This window comes from Rattus norvegicus, chromosome 7, assembly GCF_036323735.1.
Source record: "Rattus norvegicus strain BN/NHsdMcwi chromosome 7, GRCr8, whole genome shotgun sequence".
NCBI classification, from domain to species: Eukaryota; Metazoa; Chordata; class Mammalia; order Rodentia; family Muridae; genus Rattus; species Rattus norvegicus.
Genome location: NC_086025.1, coordinates 10,181,676 through 10,196,926, shown reverse-complemented (window position 1 = coordinate 10,196,926; position 15,251 = coordinate 10,181,676). Strand labels below are relative to the sequence as shown.

Here is a 15,251-nt window from a genome sequence, read left to right as displayed (position 1 = left end):
GCAAACTTGGGGGCGGGATTCTCAACGCAGGCTTGACGGCTGCTGCTGGGCCTGGACGGAAGAGGGGGCGTCCCTGGGGGCGTCGCACGTGGACCCCAACACAGGCACTCCACGAGCACCCCGCTTTGCACACTGGCATTTCCTGCCGCATCAACTTCGAGTTGACTGACCTTCACCCGGTTCTTCTACAGTTCCCCGCCTCTTGGGAGGACTTGAAGCTGGAAAGCGACCTGTAGGAGGGTGCTTTGCGGGACGAATAGGAGTTTGCCCGGTGTTGTTGGAAGAGAGAGATAGGGTGTTTTGCGGCTGCAGTCAGATCAAGTTGTGAAGGGGTGGGCGAGATAGGAAAAAGCAAATCTGGTAAGAGCCTTGAAGGAGATCCCCCAAGTCTAGACTTGAGTAGATGGGGGCGGGGTGCCTGGCCATGACCCTGGTTATAATCACCGGTTGGAAGGTGGAGGCAGAAACAGTAGAACAGGTTTGCAGTGCACGAAATTCCAATCATCCGGAAGAAGCTTCGAGGGCTGATGGCAGGGATGGAGGATGGGGAGGGTGAAGATTTTTTTTTTTTTTTTCGGAGCTGGGAACCGAACCCAGGGCCTTGCGCTTCCTAGGTAAGCGCTCTACCACTGAGCTAAATCCCCAGCCCCGAGGGTGAAGATTTTTAAATGCACGCTCACACTTTGGATGAGCTGAGGACGACCCCCGGTTAAGTAACTCCAGATCATCAACTGTCCTGGCCTGTGGTCCCCTTAAAGAAGTCGGGGAGAGGTGGGTGGCGCACAAGTGTCATCTCAACATTCAAAAGGCTGAGGTAGAAAGATGACTGCAAGGTCAAAGCCAGTCGGTGCTTATGCCCAGGCTGGCCTAGGGTGAGAAGACGAGGGTAGAGGCTGGCGACAAGGAATGGTGGTGTTTGCCAAAGCCGCAAGAGGGTAACCTCGCAGATGGGCAGATCTCTGTGACCAGGCAGCCGGGGGCGGACAGAAAGAGGTCACTACGGGTCGTGGCTTCCTGCCAGAGTCTGGAGTCCCCTGGGGGGAGGGGTGGCCACTTTCCATTCGGGACCTGGGGACCTGGCAGTAAACTCTGAGATGTCAGAGGTCTGGAGGTGGCTCTGCGTGGGTAGCTAGGAGGAGCAGAACCCGTGGAGGAGGCCAGAGATGGTACCCGCAGGGCACAGCCGCCCCCATTGGGCCCCAAACAGCCCCACCCTCCTGCCGGGCCTTGGGAAGGAGGCTATGCTAGCGACGGCTGGGCGTGGAGATCTTCCCTAGAGTCTGATTCCAGCCCCACCCACGGCCACCTAGTCCTCCCCGGTGTCACGCGGGGCAGGTGAGCCGCTCAGCCTGCCAGGTGGCGGAGGAAGGCTGTCACCTGGGAAGACTCCCTGCTCCTCCAGTGCAAGGCTGGCTGGTTCCTTGGCGCCGTCCCTTCAAGGTTTTCCCTATTTCAGTCTACATCCAGGCCCCTTTATTTTCGTCTTTTCGCTGGCTGTCCCACCCTTCCCCTCCCCCCACTTCCGCCCCCTTCTTCACCCTTCCCCCCTCACATTCCAACCTCCGCCCCCGCCCACAGTCGTAGGGCCAGCTGCTGCTCTGAGTGTCCAGGGGACGAGTAGGGAGGTGGGTTCTGCCCTGGGTCAGAGGTCCTCAGAACAGGCGGGGGAACAGGAGATGGTGCCCCTAACCCCTCTGGAATGTGGGCGGGACAGCTCTTAAGGAAGAAGGAGCTCACCCCTCGCCCCAGCAGGCAGCCGCAGACAGCTGTCATGCCCCACAATACTTAAGCAGAACACCACTAACCAAGAGGCCTCCAGACAGTCAGCGCAGCTGTTCCAGCCAGGAACTGAGGACTGTGGGCCAGGCTCCCATTGCAGGACACCCCATGTACCTCCTCCTGACCCCACATTTTGGTTCTTGAGCATCCAGAGCCGTACATGTGCTAGTGAGTGTCCCTATGTGAGGACAAGGTTGGAGATGGCTAGTTCAAGGCCAGCCTGGGCAATTAGTGACACACGCGCACACACACGCACGCACACACACACCCCGCCTACAGCTGAGCAGACTAGGTGCATGGCTCTGTGGTAAGTGCTGTCCTAGCATGCCTAAAGTTCTGTGTTCCCCACAGAAAAAAAGGAAGAAGAAAAAGAGTTGGTGTTTGTTTATTTTTATTGTTTTACATTGACTTCTTTCATGTGTATGAGTGCTTTGTGAGTATGTGTGTGTGTGTGTGTGTGTGTGTGTACCATGTTCATGCCTAGGGGCCGGCAAGCCACAAGAGGACTTCTGTTGAATTCCCTGGGACAGCAATTACAAATGGTTGTAAGTCACACTGTGGGTGTCAGGAGTCCACCCAGACCCTCTGAAGAGCAGCCAGTGCTCTTGACTGTTGGGATCTCTCTCTTGCCCCAAGAGCTGGCGTATTTACCTAGCAAATACTCAAGACACCCAGTACTAAAGGCAGCCTCCCCCTCAGACTCAACCACAGGCCAGCCAAGGAGAAGCAGGGAGCTCCCTGCTCTGCCTAAGAAAGTGACTCGTGTTGACCTGTCATCCCAGCACTGGAGAGGTAGAGACAGGAGGATCAGAGTTCTAGGTCATTGTCCATATCGATGTGAGGGACAGCCTAAGGCTTCCCTGTCTCACAAGGACAGAAAGGAAGAATTTTTCAGAATTTGGAAATAGAAATTGGGGCAGTTAGGTGACAGCTCAAGAGTTGACAGCCAGAGAAGACATGGCAGAGGAGGAGGCGACTCAGCTGCCGCCCTTGACCTAGTCCCCGTCAGACCCTGGAGGCTCCCCAGATCCCACTCACTCCTCAGATGAAGCAATGGGGCCAGGGAGGTGCCTGGGTGCCGCCTACCCAGACAGCTGGCCCGTGGGCTACAGCTGACCCTCTGCAGCTGGGTGGACAGGTGTTCCAGGATGTCTGCGTGCATGGGGACCCTCCGGGCACCCTGCGGTGGACAGATGCTTGGTGACCTGGGAATTTGCGCACACACGTGACTGTCCCTGTGCGAAGACAGTGCATAGGAAGTGCTGCAGGCCTCCAGCCCTAGGCGAAAGCTTCTCGCTGCTGCCTCTGTTTCCAGGGAGCCCGTTAGTGTGTTACCCCTGCATGGGAGGCCACACATCTGTCAGATAGGTGTTTACATGGGCATGCTGTGAGTGGACAGGGCAGACAAAGGGGGTAACTCTTCCTGCCCCAGGGGTGATGGGGGTGGAGGAGGCCCTTGCTCAACTGCATTTGAAGACCCCTGGGGGTAGATGCCTGCCAACCCCTCCCTCCCACTAGTTTTAGGAACCCACATAGGTTAGTTCCCAGGATGATGAACCACCTAGCTTCCGGGGTTTGCTGGGCGTCACGGTAGGGTCGCTGGTGGGTTTTGGACATCTATCTGATACAGACTTGTGAATGTGCTCTGCACAGCCCTGACCTGGCTTCAGTGCAGTAACACTGGCTGTTTTCCAGTCCCAGCTGGCTACTGAAGGCAGGTAAGCAGGTATGGGAAACCTGTAGGACCTTCCAGGATGCACGAGACCTACTAGATACCAAAAGCATGTGGCGTTTGTGACTGTGAGCCTGAGGAGTCTGCTACAGAGGATGTGGGTGTGCACGTGGACAGCATGGCGTGTCATAGGATGCATGTGTTGTCTGAGGCGTCCCTCTGCTGCTCCAGGCCCAGGTCTGGGCAAGAGCCTGAAGGGCCAGGCCTCCCAAGCTCTCCTATTTCCATTCCTGGGGTGTGACTCAGGGCTGCGGGAGGGATGAGTCACAGGAACTTGAGCCTAGACCGCCCTGGCCACAGACCCCTTCTAGAAGCAGAATACAGTCTCTCTGAGTGGCAGGGGGCCAGACCTCAGACACCTGGTGCCTCCTGAGGAATCAGCCCACTCAGGAAAGGGCAAAGTTAACCCTTACTCTGGACTCACTAAGAGGGAGGGCCCAGGTGCCTCTGACACAGCTCCCTCTCGTGCCCACCCGGGAACATGAGTCACACCACCAGGCATAGATGGCTACATTCCCTCCGTGGGTGCTGGCCCACCCAGTCACGCACACCTATCCCTGCCCTGAGCAGCTACATCCAGGTTGTGCTCATGTACGTTGGCGTCCCAGCACCCTGCCCACCCATCCTGTCCTTAGGGAACACAGGGCAGTCATTCGAAGATGACTATGTCCTCTTCACACATATTTGACAAACCCATTTCCTCTCTCTACTGGTTCCAGATGTTTTCTCCAAATCCCTACGTTTCCATCTACGTCCCTACGGGTCTCCTGTCCACGTGCACACATGTGCGCTACACCTGGCAACAGATACACAGGCTGCATCTTCCACCCTGGCTCTGGTCCCAAAGGATCGGGGCCAACTGGGCGGGTTCCATCACGGTCCCCCTTGTGCGCCTCCGCCGTGCAGAGACCAGGTGCAGTGTCCCCGGCCCCCGCCCGGCCGAGAAGGGGGCGGTAATTACCCGGCCCCGGGGTGCCCCCCCACGCGCCTTTCATCCCGGGCCACGCCCGTTCCCAACCCAGACGCTTATTACTGTCTCCCGCCCGGTCATTAGCCTGGGTCCAAGAGGACCCGGCGGGTGGACCGGGACCTGGAGGTGAGGAGTGGAGGCGGTGCCTCTCATCGTCTCCATAGTGACGCCCAGCGGTGGAGTGGGGTGCAGGCTAAGCCCGAGATCAGATTGACTCAGCTTGCCTTCTAGAGGTACAGTTGACACCCTTCACCCCCCCTCCATCGGATTTATAAAAGACACTTGGGATCCAAGACACCCCCCATTACGCGCAGACACTAGTGTCTGGATGGGCGACTCTGGGCCAAGTGCTCTGCCCAGACGCGCAGGAGCAAACCTCGAGCGTGCATCCCAGCCACCAGCAAGCTGGGCACAGCGAAGCTAAACCAGCACTGACACTGACAGTCCTGGTTTCTGTCCGTGATAACTGTCCACAATGGCGACGTCTAGTGGTCATAGCCTGGCCACTCAGCTGGCGGCGGCCTGGAAAGAGGCGGGACATGAGTCCTGAACACTCCAGCCGAGGCTGTAGCGCCCTCTCCTGTCTTTATCGAGAAGGGAGCCCCATTTTGATTCGCCCGTGGTTCAGGAGTTCACAGCGTTGGTGAAAATGGGGTGTGTGTAAGAGAGGGCTTCAGCCCCTTTTAACGTCCACCAAAAGAAACAAAGGGTCATCGTGGCACGCTGACCCACCTGTCCTCGTGGTCACAGGTGAGTGCACGGGAACACACCTTAGATACAAGGAAACTAAAGGCACAAGAGATGCACACTGAAGCGGTATCTGCGGGTCACACATTTTCACGTTTTTCTGGGGACTCGAAAATGGCTCTCGGTAATGGTGGAGCCCGGCCCAAACGAGCTGACTAGTAGTAAGCTTAGTAAGTGGGTGCTGGCTGAATGAATGAATGAATGAATGGAAGACTGAATACGGCAGTTCCCAAAACCAGGAACTGGAAGGTGTCAGAATGCGAACCAGGCTAGGGGCCCAGCGTGATCCTAGGAGATCGGATTACAGGGTCCAGTTTCCCCTCCTGAGAGCACATAGTAGGGTTGTTGCTTCAGGCTCTGCTGGTTTGTGGTCCAGCAGTCCCTGCAAGGCATAATCCCCTCCCCTCCTGGATTGCGCACATTGAGGGAGGGAAGGCATCTTGGTCCCTCAGCTCTTTTTAATAACCTCCTTGCGTGAGTGGCTGACGCAGCAGGCTGCTCTGACGGGGATAGGAGGGCTGCGTGCAGAGAATGAGGTGCAGAGGGGGTGGCCATGAGTCACCAGCTGCTGTCTGGGGGGAGGGGAGCATTGAGTCCCTGAGGGGGACTGGTATTCTTCTCCTGGTGACAGCTGGGTCACCTCGACCAACTTCATCTGAGGGTCAGTGAGTCTGGGGCTTGGAGCAGGGTTGGGATGTCTCAGTCCTCAATATCACCAAACTGTACTCTCTCCAAGGGGCAGTGCAGAAGTGTGGCTTTCCTATCCCTGACATCTAGGGACATGTCTGCACTGGCTGGTTCCTCAGGCAGTACAGTGAGCAGAAGGCGAACTGCCTTCCATAGGGGTTAGGATTCTTACAAAGGAGACTCCGGTCTCATGATTCTCAAAACCACAAGGGAGGGAGATGGAAGTGTGGCCTGGAGTCCAAGTTCTCTTAGCCCAGATACTTGGGAAGTGAGTGAGGCTACAGAGTTCAAGGATACATGGCAAAATTTAAGTTGCCTCAAAGGACAAAAATGACCTAGTGATAAAGAGCACTGGTTGCTTTTGCAGAGGACCTGGGTTCAATTCACAGCATCCACACAGGTTCACAGCTCTATGTAACTGCATCCAGAGGATCCAGCACTCAGGTTGTCAGCACAAGATAGGCACGTGGTGGATAGACAGACATTCAGCCAAAACACACATCCGTGTGTGTGTGTGTGTGTGTGCGTGCGCGCTCTTTAATAGGCTAAGGAGGTAGCTTGGTTTAGTCCTTGCTTAGAATCTCGAGGTGAGGGGCTGGAGGCATGACTCAGGAATAGAAACCCTTCCATGGCATGCTTGAGACCCTAGATTCTCTCCTAGAACACGTAGAAGATGCAGGTACAGGTAGAAAAGAGCAGTTCCAGCTGTATAATGTAATGTACACCTGGCTGGGGATGGGCAGAAATCAGGGTTCAAATGATAGTTATAGAGCAGGTGGAGATTTGTAGGCAAATTGAGTTGGGTGCAAGAGAGATGTTTCGGCAAATCTGGAGAAGGGAATATTGACACTGTGGTTAATACTGGGATGGAAATGTTAGGACTGATCTTATGGAATGCCCTTAGGGTTCAGAGGACTGTGTATTGGGAGGTTCTTTTGGACTAGGGTAATTCGATGGTTTTGGTTCATGGGCAAGAATGGAGAAGAGGGAAGAGCAAGATGACTCAGTGGCTAATCCTGAGTATGATTCTTAGGACCTACACGATGGAAGGAGAGACTCCAGAAAATTGTCTTCTGGCTTCACAAACGTGCCTCAGCTAAATAAGTGTAATAAAATATTAAAAGGAAAAAAAAGATCGGAGAGTGTTAAGTCGATGAGTCAAGGTTAAAACCATATTTGGGAGTCCCATTGAGGTAGCAAAAACTCTTTAAAAGCGGTGTCTTGAAGCTCTTTGTTCCCCGCGGCAGGACAAAACGGGCCTGGAACGCGGAAGTGGGTCAGCTCCACCCCCAAACGCTCTGTCCCCGCCCCTTGGTCGCTAGCGGGCGGGAGAATGCGGCCTGAACACATTCCAGCCAATCAAAACACTCAGCGCCTCCGCGCGGGCAATGGCGAAGCCAACGGAGTCCCGCCCCTGCACCCAGGCACAGCTGCCGAATCTGAGGCGTCCGATTGGTCAGCGCGGCATGCTGGGCGGGCTCAGAGGCGTGGCTCCAGGGGTGGAGTATATCAGGCGGGACTCAGGCGCTCCCCCTCGCACTCGCGCGTTAGGAAGCTTGGGTGTGTGACGCGCTGTCTTCCCGCCCGCGTCAGGGACCTGCCCGACTCAGCGGTGAGGGCCCTGGCGGCACCGGCTCTGAGGGGCCCGGGGCGGCGGGCGGCCTGTGACTCTCGGGCGAGGCGGAGCCGCAGCGGCACGCCCCTGGGACTTGGGGGCGGGCCCGGGTTGGAGTCCGCCCCGCCGGCGGCGAGGCGGGCAGCGGGACACCGGGGCCTCACTGTTCTCCGAGGGCGTCCTACACCGCGCGTCACCCCTTGCCCGATGCCGACTTTAGTGGTGGGCTTTCTTTTTCTTTTTCTTTTTCTTTTTTTTTTTTTTGTAAAATGGCCGCCGCAATGCTTTGAAAAGCTGCGCCAGCGAAATGGCGGGACTGCCGAGTGCCCGGATGGAATGGCGCAGGGTGCGCGCTTGACGCATGCGCTGCTCCGGGGGCGGGGCGCGCCTACCTCCAAAGTCCGGTTATCCGCATATGTGGAGTTGCATATGTGGAGCTGTGTCGCTTGCGACCAGTTGTCTCTACCTCGGTTTTCTCTTCCCTTGTGGTTCCACGTGGGGAAAAAAACACATGTAGTTTAAAATGTTGCCCTTTTGTGTCCAAAGTTTGTTGCCCCCAGGTAGACTAGTTCAGCAGTAGCATAGTGGACTTCTTTTCCAAGTGTTTGGGTCCTGATTGTCCCTAGCCAATGATTTTGTTTATATGCCACGCCCCTTTCGGTAGTCACGCCTCTCGGACCAACCTCCTCCCTCCTTTGAGTCCACCGCGTAAAAACATTTCTGCAGTCCCTGGTTAAGTGAGCTGTGCATCCCACAACTGTCACACCTCCTGACAGTACCCTATAACCGTATTTCAGTAGTGAAGCTTCTCTGGCCCAACAACTCTGCTAGTGAGGGTAGTCGTCTCTGTCCACAACCACACACACTTTCAAAGTGAAGAAACTTCTAGCATGCCATTCTGGTTGGGTTATCCTAACCTTGGGGTTCTCTGGCTAGGTGTAAAGGGCCACTGCAGGAAAGGGACTAAAGTATCAAGCCCTAGAACCATTTAAGGTTAGCCTCAGCTATATGACAGTTTTCCGTGTGGATTTGGGATCTTAAAGGCAGAAGAGAGTTCTCTCTGTTTTTAGACAGCGTGTATCTCAGGAGGGTATTGGACTTGCTGTACAGTTGCATTTGGTTTTGGATTCTGTTCTTTGCCTCCACATCCCAGAGGCTAGGGGAGCAGGGTGTTTGTTTTGAAATAGTCTCTCATATTGCTCCACAGTGACTTGAATGGCTGGATGAGGGGGTATGAAACCCCACTTGAGGCTGAGATTTCCCAATAAAGTCATGGGTCACACACACCCCCACCCCATCCCCGACAGGATTCCTCTGTAGCCCTAGCTATCCTGGACTCTTTGCAGACCAGGCTGATCTCAAACTCACAGAGCTTTACCTGCCTCTGTCTCCCAAGTGGTGGGATCAAAGGCATATGCCATCATGCCCAGCTCAGGGTCACTGTTCCAGATCTATAAGTAGGTAAGGGAGGGGAAGAGGCAGGAAACTCCTTAAAGCTTTCAGTGACTTGCCTCATCCTAGCACTTATGCCTATGCAGGGCGTTCCAAGGCCATCCTGGATTATAAAGGGAGACCCTGTCTCACAATGTTTTTAAAGGCAAGAGTGGGGGTGGCTCAGTGGTTGAGAGCACTAGCTGCCTGCCAGAGGACCCAGGTTCAATTCCCAGCACCCACATGACAGCTCATAACTAACCCCCAAGAGCTGACACTCACACAGACATACATGAAGACAAAACACTGCTGCACATAAAATACATTACTCTTTTTTAGAAAGGCTAAGAATACGCTATCTGGCTTCAGTTTCTGGAGGGGTGGTGGTTAAGGCCAAGCAAGCATCTGTAGTGTGTGCACAGGCTGCCATGGCATCAGATGAAGGCAAGCTTTTCGTGGGAGGTCTCAGCTTCGACACCAATGAGCAGGCGCTGGAGCAGGTCTTCTCCAAGTATGGGCAGATCTCGGAAGGTGAGGCTTGGGTCGGGAGCACTGGTTCTGCTTCGGGGAAAGGGAGGGAGTGGCAGACAGGGCAGGTCTAATGCCTCTCTCCTGCAGTGGTGGTGGTAAAGGACAGGGAGACTCAACGATCCCGAGGCTTCGGGTTTGTCACCTTTGAAAATATCGATGACGCTAAGGATGCCATGATGGCTATGAATGGGAAGGTGAGGATCAGGTCAGCCAATTTAGCTTGCATAGGCCTGGTATGGAATGGGGCACAGTGACCTTCCCTTTGTTCTGCAGTCTGTGGATGGGAGGCAGATCCGAGTTGACCAGGCTGGCAAGTCTTCTGATAACCGGTCCCGAGGATACCGGGGTGGCTCTGCTGGAGGCCGTGGCTTCTTCCGTGGGGGACGCAGCCGGGGCCGAGGGTTCTCCAGAGGTGAGTGCTGGAATACCTTGGGCAGCTGGTGTGGGAATGCAGCAGGGTTAGGGACTCCCGGACTGGTCTCTATGTCATCTACAGGAGGAGGAGACCGGGGCTATGGAGGTGGCCGCTTTGAGTCCCGGAGTGGTGGTTATGGAGGCTCCAGAGACTACTATGCCAGGTGAGCCAGATGGGAGGCTCAGCCTTGGTGGTGGCAGCTGGGCCTAAGCTGTGAGCGGAGGGAGGGGCGCACCAGGCGGAGGGCAGAGTAATGTAGGTGGTTTGGTATTGTTCTCTGCTGAGCACCCACTCTTGCCAACTACACCTGGTATGAGGCTGAGCCCGGGTGTCTGTGTCCTTCCACAGCCGGAGTCAGGGTGGCAGCTATGGCTATCGGAGCTCCGGTGGGTCCTACAGAGACAGCTACGACAGCTATGGTAAGTCTGGCTCCAAGGGCGCCACCTGAGTGGCTGTGGTTGGGCTCGGTGAACCCTTGTGTCCTCAGAGCATCTCAGGGCACAGCTACCAGGCCTGCCGCACAGGACAGGGCGCCAGGTGCATGAAACCCTGTGCCGTCTCCCACGCGCGGGTGGAGCACAAGCTCCAGTGACTTTATACTGTCCCGCTTCTGTCCTCAGCTACACACAACGAGTAAAAGCCCTCTGCGTCCAGATCGTCCTTCCATGGCTGTAATAAGATGGGGGAGCTTCGCTGAACGTTGTGTAGTGAGCACCTTGTTACCACTTTTGTAGTCCTTTCGGTTCTGACCCATCAGCAGCCTGCTTCTGACCGAGATGGCCTCGTGACTAGACCTGTTTTTAAGGAAGCGCTGTCTGTTTTTAAGCATTCTTAAAAATGTTTTGGAAAGCACTTCAGATTTTACTGTTTACCATGAGCCATGGGTATTTGTGGGGGTTTTTTTGTTATTTTTTTGTTTTTGTTTTTTTCCCTAAATTGTCGGGTTGTGTGGGTTTTCGTTACTCGTTTTTGTTTTTTGAGGTTTTTTGGTTTTCTTTTTTTCTTTTTTTTCTTTTTCTTTTTTTTTTCTTTCTTTTTTTTTTTTTTTTTTTTTTGGTGTGGTTGCCCATGAAGTCTGGGGCCCCACCCCTCCTGAGATGGAATGGACTCGATTTGAGCAAGCCATAGCCCTCCAGCTCCCCAGCCCTGTTGCGGAGTGCAGCAGGTCCTGCCCATCGGGCACATGTCTCAAGCCCGCAGGGAGCACAGCAGTCCGGGAGGCTGTGGAAATGTTTATTTATATTGTCCTTTTTTACCGAAGACATGCATACTCCATCGATGTTGTATTCACAGTGGCTGAGGAATTCTTGTACGCAGTTTCTTTGGCTTCACGAAGCCGATTAAAAGACCGTGTGAAACGAATCTCGCTCTGACCATTTCCCTTTCATTGCCGACACTGAGCTGCGGCTCCGTGGCCAGCAGAGCAGCTAGGAAGGCAGGGCAGTGCGGGAGGCAGCAGCAGCCGAGTGGGACGGGAGTGGGCAGTGCTGAGGGGCAGCGGGGTGGCAATGGCCTGGGCCAGTGCAGGGCCCGGTGCAGGCAGGGCCAGCGAGGCTGCCTAGCGGCTGCGCCCCGCCAGTTCCAGGCATTCTCTGCTAGCCTCCGAAGCCGCAGCCCTCGGGGGACAGACTCGAGCCACAGACCCTCCGAGACTCGCCCGCTGCTCCCCCTGCTAGCTCTGTGCAGCTGGCCTGTGCCTCGAGGTAACACTTTCGCTCGCTCGCGCTTGTGTCTCACCCCTCCGGTTTATAGCTCACGTGGACAGAAACTTAGGCTTGGGGTTGACCTTTGCTTCCTGGAAGTCCGAGTCAAATTGGTGGTACCTCCTGCCAGTCTTCCTGCGGCGGCCAGCGCCACCGGACCCCTGCTTTGAGGGCATGTTTTTGTTCCTTGTTTGACAGGCTTTAGACCTGCGCTGCTGCCTTTAATTTTGGCCCAGAGTCCGTGAGGCTGTTGAGCGGTACAGAGCGGGGCTCTGCTCGAGGCGGGCTGCAGAAGGGCGCTCCCGCCCTGGGCATGGCCACCTTGGGACGAAACACGTGGGCGCCGTGAGGGTGGGAGCGGGGAGACTGGAGGGCGCTGCAGACCCACGGGAATGCCAGGGTCACGCGCCTTTGTTTGGCAGGATGAAGGGGAGCCAACCTGAGCCATGGAAGGATGGCTGAGGCCGTGTCGCTGGGTCCTAGAGGGTTCCACAGGATCAGGAGCCATAGACTGCACACAGTTGGCCCGGTGAGTGTCCAAGCTCAGGGGCTGGAGTCCTTGGACACAATGGGTGCTCAGAGGGTTTGGGGACCCCACCCCCACCCCACCCCCTCCAGAAGCTGGACTGGGCTTTCCCTGATCAGTCTCTTTCTCCTTTCCAGACAATTCCTGAGCTGGCACCGGCTCTTGGGCGATCCTGTGAAAACAGAACGAAGCTGGGATGCAAGCTGGGTCGCTGGGACAGAACGTTGCGAGGGTGGGGGTTGCCTGAATAAAGAAAGGGCTGTGACCCAGAATCCCCGACTGTGTGGCTTGGGTCCGAAACGTGGCAGGGATGGGGGTAACTAGTGCACAGCGGGGAGGAGTCTGAGTGCCCACCCATCTCCATAATCGGGAACTAAGATGAACAACCCTGGCGGTGCGCAGGGCATTGTGGGCGGGGCGGGGCTGTGCGCACTTCCGCCTCAGCGCCGGCATGGCACGGGGCACGCTGTTGCTGCTGCTGCTGCTTTTTCTCCGGTGCGCCACACCGGATTCCGCTGAAAACTCTAGCAGGCCGGGTGTGCCGACCGGGTCTCAAAACCGCACAAGCGGGAGTCTCCCGGACACGGGCTCCGCGATGCTTCGCTTGTTCTACGTAATTACTGGGCTCTGCGGCCTGGTTTCGCTTTACTTCCTCATCCGGGCCTTTAGGTGCGTTAGTGCGTCCAATCAGCATCTAGTGAGTCATGGGGGGAGGGGAAATGGGCGGGAGGGCACGTGATTCAGGCTTCGAACTAGCTCTTACTCCTGACTCTACCTGTGGTTTTAAGGCTGATCCCGGTGGGCAACGACCTGGGTATGGCCATCCTCCTACTGCAGCCTCCCCAGTGCTGTGGGGACACGCGTGCAAAAATCGTAGAAATTCTTTCCTTGGCTGAGGCTCAGTGGATAAAAGTTTTGCGTAACATGCACAGTGCTATCCCTAACGCTGTGTGCTAATACACGCCTGTCATCTCAACACTTGGAAACTGGAAGGCAGGATGATCAGAAGTTAAGGGTCAGCCTGTGTTGCAAGACATTGCTCAAAGAAAAAAGGAAACAGCCTGCATCTTCCATTTTTTCTTAGTTGCTATGACAGTGCCTTGTTTAAGTAGGAAGCTGTGGCTGGCAAGCCAATCCAATAATATCCATGCTCTACCTCCATGGCTTTCACTATGCCCAGAGTTGCCCTTGTATTTCTCATAACGAAAGGGTTCCCACTGGGCAGGTGCTTTGGGGGGAGGGGAAGCATGGCATGGGTCCTGTGGACATCACCAGTGCTGAAATGGCCTCTGAGGGTGTTTGTGCCCTGCAGACTAAAGAAGCCACAGCGAAGAAGGTATGGGCTCCTGACCAACACAGAGGAGCATGAAGAGATGGCCTCTCAGGACAGCGAGGAAGAGACTGTCTTTGAAACCAGGAACCTGAGATGGTAGGAAGGACTTAATCACTGAGACAAACTAACAAGGGACCATGTCTCTAAAAGGGGTCAGGAGGAGAGTGTTCTGGCTGAGGGGCACTCGGACTTTGGCACCACCGAGGGCAGAGCAGAACTGCAGTGGGGGCGGAAGTGGCTTCATCAGGGTTCTGAGCAGGGCTGATTGCCCTTTCCTGGTGGTGGTATAGAGCCAGGACCACGACAGGCACTAGATCTAGCTTTCCAAAGGGGGGTGGACACAGCGTTAGCATCTCTGCGGTCTCTTACCCTATCCTGCCGGGCAAACAAAGGCGTCATCTCCTGCAGGCTAGGCTGGGCTGGGTTGGAAGGAGGCCCCATCCAGCTCCACCCCTCAATCCCTTGTCCTGTTCCACCCCTTGCAGATGTTGAGATGGTGATGACAGGCTGCAAGGACAAGAGAGAACATATGGTTCTGTGAGCTCTGATGTCAACCTGACTGGAGGAAGTGCACAGGCCCTAGGAGGCTGCATGGGCCAGGACAGCACTGAGACCTCGTTGAGACTAGCCCACAGACTTATGACTCCCAAGGCCAGGCTGATTCGGGCTGCTTCGTCAGCCTGCCTCCCATAAGGAACACCACCACCCTGTTACAAGGTGTGATGGAGCAGGTGGACCTTGGAATCGCTCTGGGCACCTTCTTGCTGATTTGGGGACAATAAATGACGCAGGGGCTTTGTAGCTTATCTGAGACCTCCCCCCTTGACGCCACACTCAGGTGTCCTGGTGAAGTGAGTGAAGGTGTCATCTCTGGCTGCCTGGGACAAGGCTCTCCTGTTCATGTCACTGTCCCTTGAAAGACCTCTTCATTCTTCAAACTTGTTCCAAGGCTCCACCCTGCTCAGGGTGTAGGCACTTACTGCAGAGTTTCCCAGGAGCCTATGGGCTGCAGCTCCGATTTAGCCAGTCACCTCCCTTTGTGGCTCTTATATTTAGGGAAGACAAACAGGGATGCCTAAGTCACCAAGTCAGAACTTCAGTTTTCCCCAGTTTAGTCTGTTCTCCCTGGTCATAACAACTAATTGCCACCAGGTGGCAGCCACACGCCACTAGCCTGCCTCCCAGGACCCCACCAGTTCCTTTTGGTCTCCAGCCGCTCTATTGGTCCTTCTTCAGAACCTTCTTCATAGTCTGAACTTGTCCAGCTCCTGCCCTGTGGGTACCCAGTCTCCATCCACTTCTAGACCCACTGATGCTTCAGCTGGTCTGAGCTGGGTCCTTGAGGCTAGGTCCTACTGCCGAGGACTGTGGGTATCAGGCTGGGTGTATAGAGAACCTTGCCACAGCCCACCCCTGTGTGTCTCTGTCCCCTTTCGTGGCTGGGTCTCTACTCAGCGTGGGGTGCTCCCTGAAGGAATCTTCTGTGGTCTGCATCCCCAACTTATACCCAGAGGAATCCAGAGCTCCCAAGTCACAGCTCAGGGGGACCCTGTGCCCTGTTGGTCACTCCCCATCTTTGTGTTGTGCCTGCTGGGATGGGCCTGGTTCTAGATCCCCACACTCAATGATCTGCCCCTAGCCCCACAGCTCAGCCATTGCTGGAGCTTCAAAAGGCAGCGTGATTAGTCTAATGAGGTCAGGACAGACCCCAGCCCCCACCCCTGCCTCTGCTCACAGGGAGGGTGGCCCCACCACCATCCGCCTGTCAGCAGTGACTGCGGC

General features: G+C 55.6%; 2 protein-coding genes across 7 annotated transcripts; both read left to right on the top strand.

Annotated features, from left to right (window-relative positions):
• The first annotated feature begins 7,303 nt into the window (after positions 1 to 7,303).
• Positions 7,304 to 12,412, top strand: Cirbp (cold inducible RNA binding protein). 6 transcript variants are annotated; one of them, NR_172714.1, is made up of 8 exons: positions 7,452 to 7,527; positions 9,384 to 9,492; positions 9,580 to 9,686; positions 9,766 to 9,904; positions 9,989 to 10,070; positions 10,256 to 10,326; positions 12,033 to 12,139; positions 12,274 to 12,412. NR_172714.1 is itself a non-coding variant. In XM_006241015.5 (7 exons), the coding sequence occupies exons 2-7, from the start codon at positions 9,390 to 9,392 to the stop codon at positions 10,542 to 10,544; spliced, it is 519 nt and encodes a 172-aa protein (XP_006241077.3). In that variant the 5' UTR covers positions 7,304 to 7,527; positions 9,384 to 9,389; the 3' UTR covers positions 10,545 to 11,269.
• A 151-nt stretch (positions 12,413 to 12,563) lies between these two features.
• Positions 12,564 to 14,274, top strand: Fam174c (family with sequence similarity 174 member C). Its single transcript, NM_001109283.1, has 3 exons — positions 12,564 to 12,805; positions 13,449 to 13,565; positions 13,955 to 14,274. Coding segments are annotated over exons 1-3 (336 nt in total). The 5' UTR covers positions 12,564 to 12,587; the 3' UTR covers positions 13,956 to 14,274.
• The last annotated feature ends 977 nt before the right edge of the window (positions 14,275 to 15,251 follow it).

Excerpts from the sequence above, each read along its gene's own strand:
- Cirbp (XM_063264303.1), top strand. The coding sequence starts at position 9,390 with ATGGCATCAGATGAAGGCAAGCTTTTCGTGGGAGGTCTCAGCTTCGAC. Across the intron at positions 9,687-9,765 it reads TGATGGCTATGAATGGGAAG|TCTGTGGATGGGAGGCAGAT; the intron begins GTGAGGATCAGG and ends TTTGTTCTGCAG. Across the intron at positions 9,905-9,988 it reads GGGCCGAGGGTTCTCCAGAG|GAGGAGGAGACCGGGGCTAT; the intron begins GTGAGTGCTGGA and ends TGTCATCTACAG.
- Fam174c (NM_001109283.1), top strand. The coding sequence starts at position 12,588 with ATGGCACGGGGCACGCTGTTGCTGCTGCTGCTGCTTTTTCTCCGGTGC. Across the intron at positions 12,806-13,448 it reads TTCCTCATCCGGGCCTTTAG|ACTAAAGAAGCCACAGCGAA; the intron begins GTGCGTTAGTGC and ends TGTGCCCTGCAG.